This window comes from Dromiciops gliroides, chromosome 1 (assembly GCF_019393635.1).
Source record: "Dromiciops gliroides isolate mDroGli1 chromosome 1, mDroGli1.pri, whole genome shotgun sequence".
Taxonomy (NCBI): Eukaryota; Metazoa; Chordata; class Mammalia; order Microbiotheria; family Microbiotheriidae; genus Dromiciops; species Dromiciops gliroides.
Genome location: NC_057861.1, coordinates 171,897,577 through 171,904,078, shown reverse-complemented (window position 1 = coordinate 171,904,078; position 6,502 = coordinate 171,897,577). Strand labels below are relative to the sequence as shown.

The 6,502-nt window shown below is 47.0% G+C and overlaps 1 protein-coding gene across 1 annotated transcript in view; it reads left to right on the top strand.

The window, feature by feature from the left end:
* Nucleotides 1-1,867: 1,867 nt before the first annotated feature.
* The window catches only part of TFAP2A (transcription factor AP-2 alpha), a 24,507-nt gene continuing 19,872 nt past the window's right edge, over nucleotides 1,868-6,502 (top strand). The window contains exon 1 of the mRNA XM_043975194.1: nucleotides 1,868-1,944. Within this exon, the coding sequence (XP_043831129.1) occupies nucleotides 1,879-1,944 (66 nt within the window). The 5' untranslated portion in view covers nucleotides 1,868-1,878. The remainder of the gene's footprint in view (nucleotides 1,945-6,502) is intronic.

Sequence of the window (6,502 nt, the reverse complement as noted above, 5' to 3'; positions counted from 1 at the left end):
GGCTGAATGAGACGGTTCGAAACCGGTTCTTTGTTCATCTTTGTCACCGCTATGACAGCAAGGAAGGCAAAAGGAATCCTTGTGTCGGGTTGGGCCCCGGGGCCTAAGTGCACACCTCTCTGGGCTCTTGGCTACCCAACTTTTTCCTCTTCTTGCCACCTACAGGTACCCTTACCTTGGTCGCCTCAGCAAATGTGATTCCTGGCGGAGGTGTATTTTACCTGAGTAGGAATCTTGAGGCTTCTTTTAAAGCTTGTTCTAATTAGAGTCAGTCCAAGAGATTTTATCTGTCGTGGGAAAGAAAACCAAAAACAAAATCCTCAACACTCACCCCCACCCAAACCACTAATCGCCAATCTCCCCTCCGAAAAGGGGGGGGAGTGGCGGTTGTTCAATGTCAAATGTAAAGGGAAAATGAATAAGGGGTGGGGCATGGAGGAATTAAGACGGGATCTGGGTGGCGAGGAGCATGCATACTAAATGACTATGTGCACCTTTGTGATTTATCAATGTTGTGATAAAGACTGTGAGAAGACTGGGTCCAGAAAGACTCCAATGAAATATGATAGATATAACTAATAACTCTTACTTTATGTAGCACTTTGAAGTTTGCAAGGCATTCAGTAATCCTTTCCTCTCACCAACCCTTGGAAGGTAATGGAGGTTACTACTATTCCAATTTCCCATTACTGATGGGAAACCTGAGGTTCTGAAAGGTCTCTTGTCCCCGGTCACACAATTAATGACTAATGTTAAAATCAAACACCATCTCCTGTCCTTTACTCTCTTCAAGCTGCATACCTTTTAAGATACTTCTCTGGGCTCACCTTCCTCCTATGAAAAAAGGAGCGTATGGATTAGACCTCCACTAGCGTCTTTTCCAGCTCTTAAAAATTTTGTTTTAACCATCTGTGATTTGTAATCTGAGGCTGAAGCCGAGGGATCAGCCTGAGGCAAACACCCTAGAAGTCCTCAGACACACCTGGAGGAGTAAGGGTTTAATAAACCTCACAACCAATCTTCTGGCATCCTGGGTTTAAGCAGGCAGAGTGATAACCAACTTTGTAGATTCTCTTTTCCTAGGGCTGAGGTCCAGGTTAGAATCTTAAGTTTTATAGCTTTATCTCGGCTGCTTTGTAATAACACCCATTCTACCAGTTTTCCCCACTCCTATGAAGTAAGAAACTCTCCTCAGTCCCAAAGTTGAGAGGAGGAGGGTGCGGGAATGAATAAGAAGAAACATACACTCACGCACGCACGCATGAGCGCGCACGCACACACACACACACACACACACACACACACATACACACACACACAACTCCTGCCTCGGCTCCCCAACTATGCCTGACCGGGAAATCGAGTTGGGGCTGTTGGGAAAAGCTGGAGCTGATGGTAAGATTACCACAGCTATAAATCCATCACTTCCCAGGACAGGTTTGCAAGGCTCTGGAACAGGAGCTGGTGGAGCGAATTCCTGGGCAAGCGCGCATGCGTCGGCAGGTAGCAACTCAGCTCTTATGACCAGGTGAGATGTTCGTGTGCAGGTAAAAAAGGAGGATTTGCCTAAGCGATCCCAGGGAGCGGCCCCGGCGGATCCCTCCAGTCCATGACCGGCAGGGACCCTGTCGCCAGGAGCGCCGAGCCAAGATGTCCTTACTTGCCAAAATGGGGGGACTGGCAGGTAGGGGGGGGTTTCCCCTTTATTGGGCTGAGGTGGGCGGGTGTGGAGAGAGGGAGGGAGAAGGGAAGGGGGGGGGAGAGTCAGTGGAGGAAACGATCTGGCCCAGGGCAGGGGAGTCGGAGGCGAGCCGCGCCCCGCAGCTCTAAGGAGCGCTCCTGGCGGGAGAGGAAAACAGACCGCTGGCTGCAGGGTTAATGGGAATGGGAGCTGGTGGAGGTCAGTCCCAGAGTCTTACTAGGTTCACCCGGCAGACTCAACAGGTGAGCAAAGTGGGAGATCTCGGTAAGGCATTGGTTTTCTCTCCCCCTGCCCCTCCCCGCCCCCAGCTTCATACCCCCCTCCGCCTCCAAATAAATAGAAAACCCAGGTGAATGACTAATCCAAGACAGGCCGGGGGAAGGGCACGTCAGGGAAGGGGGCGAGAGCGCATTAAGTGGCCGGCCGGGATGGCTTCGGAACTGTGTGTGGTGGTTTGTTTTTTGTTGTTGTTGCGTTTGGGGGGGGGAGGAGGTTGGGGTTGTTTTTTGGATTTTTGTTTTGTTTTTTTGCTAGTTCCACTTTCTTTACGTCCCAGTTCGAGTCGGGGTTTGGTGCACCTGCACCGCTTGCCTACCTGCATTAACCCAGTTTCTGAGCCTAGGAAGAGATTGGGAAGGCGGGAAAGGAGAGGTTACGGTGGTGGGGACGCTCCGGGAGGCATTTTAATTTGGATGCGCTTTGAGGAGTTTGCAGATACGTTGATTACTGATTGCCACTTGGATAAGCTAGCTTTCTCCAGAGGCCCGGCTGGCTTGGGCTACCTTGAGGAAGCTGTGTAGCCCTGCTGAGACAATTTAAGTCGCAGAAAACGGTGTTTTCCCTTCCAGAAGGTGACCCCAAAGTGCCATTCTAGGTCTTAGTTACAGTGTTAGTTAGCTAAGCTCGGTAAACCAGTTAAACTGGCGAAATCTCGCCCAAGCTCCGACCGGCAGCCCCAGGCGCCTTTCTTCTCTGATGTTGCCAGTGCTTTCCCACTTTCTGGCCTGTTCACTTCGGTAGGGACTGGGTAGGTTAGGTGGTTGGGGGGGAAGGTGTATGGAGTAGCGGCTCATCAGTCCCTGAATCATAATCTTGAGCCGCTGGGGCCCTTAATTTAGCCCTGGCTGAGTAAGGCCTGTTTATAAGGAAGACTCGGCATGCCCATATGACTATGCGGTTCCAGTAGAATGTTCTGATCTTCGGAAATAAAAGTGAAGCCGGTCTCCAGGAAATATTTCTTCACCGTAATTAGAAGTTAGAGCCTTTAGTTCTTTTCCAGGAGAAAAGTTTATGGAGGTTTTCTCTTCCTTCTTTGTCTTCAGTGTTAGTGTCTAGGTTTCATTTTCCCCTTCCCTTCTCAACTTTGTTTAAAATGTTTATTTCAAGATAACTTCCCTTTTTCTCTTTCTTTTATTGGTATGGGATTTCCCCGGGGTTTTGTGCTTTAAGGCTTTACTCCATCTAATTTCAGTCCATGTATGCATCTCCTGAGAGGTGAGGGAAGAGGACCTTTGGGGTTCTGGCATGAAACACAGACACCCAACACCAACGTAATCAAAGTCCGCATAAAACTATCCACTCCCTAAAGATGAACTCAGGTCATATTCAATTACTTCAAGAAGGCTGGATCCTCAGAAACTTTTGGAGAACTTGCAAACCAAACCAGAGTTTCCCTGCATGAGTAGATTATTATTTCCCCCCTATTTCTCTTTATGTGGCAAAGGGAGTTTTAGAACTACCGCGTAGGGAGCAGGAGTTGAAGAGGTCATAATTGTCTGAGGGATCACCAGCCCCCCCCCCTCCCAATTCCCTTCACTGACTACTTTAGGATGGTTTATTTTGAAGTGGCTGGCCAGATCGTACTTTTAAAGGGAAGGTGAGATTGTAGAGGAAGAGAGAGTACAGTTCACCGGAGGCAAAGCAGCAAGCTGTGTGTTTCTAGTCTTCAATAAAGAGCATGTGGCCTACATATTAAGACGGCAGTATGGACTTCACTCCCATAGGCTCAGTCGATTCAACAGGGTCAGCTTGGTCTTCCCCACCCTACCCCACCTCACCCCTCACCCCCCACCCCCCACCCCGATGGGGGACGGGGGGGGGGGGAGGATGAGTCCTTCTCTGGGCCTCTCTAGGGAGATATAACCCGACTGGCCGGTGGCAGTCCCGTCAGATATGATAATGGAGATCGCTTTCCCTCCCTGGATCTGCTCTCTTGCTCCCCACTGAAGGCTCACTCCACGCCCGTTAGAACCCCTCAGAGCCTGGCGGCGCAATCCTGGTAGCTAGCTGTAGCGGTGCATTCACATGCAATGAAGCAAGCTGTCATGGTAATGATGTTCATACTAATCTGGTCCCGACTGGCTCCACTGGATGGCTCTGGCTCAAGATGGTGCTTTAATAAAAGGGGTGCACCCCCACATCACTCTTTGCATAAAATACAGGCACTGATCTGCACCTCAATTGCAACCTCAATAGGAATAGAACAACAGTTTACACGCCTTGGGATTATTCAGAACCGAGTGGTGCCAGGGGACCTGGAACGGTGGAGAAGGTGGAGTTAAAAGGACAAGTAGAGGTGAAAGAAGAATTGATGAAAATTTCTCTCTTTCCTCCATTTGAAGAAAAGGAAGTCCCTAGCATATACAGGGGCTCTAGGCAATGCATAGATCTATCACGACTATATTGCTGTGTGTTATATGCATACAGAATATGTGTTCCTTTGCTGAACACAGCATTATATTTTGACTGACCTCAGTGCATGGTCCCCAAATGTCTTCCCTGGAAAATTCAATTTAATATAATCTAAAGGGAGCCTCGTGTCTATTCTTTTTGTTGAACCAAAGAAGTGGGACTTGAAAGTTGCTGGGTTTTTATGCCCAATTCAGATGGAGAGAAATAGGGATGCAGAAGGGTAGTTAAGGAATACATTCAAAAGTATTCAAAGTAGTCCTCTCCTTCCTCAGGTTCTTCAGCATTTAAGACCAGCATTTCCAGTCTTTTGGTACTACCAGGTCTAGGGAATATCCTCTCCCAGTCAACTGGGTTACTTCTCCTTCTGCTCTCTTCCACCTGTTTGGTAGCAAGTGTGTAATGACCCTCTATTCTCTTGCGAGAGCACGCGTGCGCATACACACACACACACACATCCATAGTAACATGAATAAGAGAATTCACACACAATGAGAACTACCCCAGTCAGTGTGACTTGTGGAACTCGGCTCCATATAAAATCAAAGACTGTTGACCTCGGTGATGTGGAAAAAGACAGATGACCTTGTAGATGTCAGTGAGGTTAACAAAAAAATGGGAGCAAGGAGAACTGGAAGGAAGTAGGGACAAAAGAAACAAACAGGAGAGGATCGGAAGAAAAGGAGAGGAGAAGGGAGAGACAAAATGAATAGGCAGAAAATGGAGAAACTTTCTTTAAAGACAAATGTGAAAGCACAGCCCAGGAAATCCATATGTCTAAGGATCATGTCAGGATTTTTAATATCACCAAAGCATAGTAAAGCACTGAAAATAGCATGTAGTTAACTTTCTAGACCCAGAGAGCCCTGGATAACCAACCACCAAGCCTTTTTCAGATTCCCATCCATCAGCCTGGGCACTGTGTTGAGTCAGCCCTGCTAACATCATCATCATTAATTAAAAATGGGAATCTTGGGAAAACTGGAGCATATTACCTCTGTGAAGAGTTGATTTCTAGTCATTTGTTTTGATGTATACATAATCTGTACATAGATGCTTTGTGTATTATAGTGGTGCTGTAGCACTACCAAGATGATTATGTGCATATCATTATGAGTTACATTTTAAAGAAATCTCTCTCACCCACAAACCCATGGCCTGAAGGAGTTCAATTGTCAGTAGATCATAACTTCCTACTAACTCTGGGAGGAATAAATGGGAGTTGGGGAGAGAAAAGAATTTCTGCAGGAAAATCATTTTGCCCTTTGAAACTTGAGTAAAATATAAAGATAAGGTTTTAAACATTTATTTTACACACAGTGGAATTAAGCGATAGCAAAACACATCTGAGCAATTTTCAAAAAACTTCCATCAACCTAGAAGAAAATTTAAAGACACACACACAACAACAACAATAAAATGGGAGGAGAAAAGTCCTGGTAGTAGAGTATCCCTTACTGGAATGAATGAGATTGTGTATAAGGCAAAAATACAGATGGGTTCTTTTACTTGAATTGCTATGGGAGCAGTTTTTGGTGCTAAAAAAATGTTTTTAAATGGAAGGGGACGAGGAGGGAAACCTCTCTTGGTTATGAAGGTTAGAAACGTTGGACACTAGCTCCGTACCAGGGAACAATAGTAGTGACTTTCGGTTCACTCATCTCTTTTAAGCTTTTCCCTGGAAATCACTCTGTAAGTGTGTGCGTGCGTGTGCGTGTGTGCGCGTGCGTACGTGGTGTGAGTGTGTGTGTGTGTGTGTGTGTGTGTGTGTGTGTGTGTGTGTTTTGACTCTTGGGTCTGGGGGATTCGAGGAGTTACGGGGAGGGTGGAGGCAATGCAAAGTCAAATTGGCAAAAGGAACTGCAGCGAAGATTATCCGTTCCCTCCAAAGAAACCCAGAGCTTTGGAAAGAGGCTTCCCGCTTTGTGAGTCCTATATACCTGTGTCCATTGCTGCAGGTTCTTGTGCTGGAGAGCAATTGGACTATTGTTGATATGCTAATGAGGCGATTAGGCGGTTGGTAAAGAGCTGGAAAAGGGAAAAGTTTCTACCATTAGAGGGAGATCTCCGAGCGCACACAGGAGCTCTCTCCCCACACGCCTCCTCCTCCTC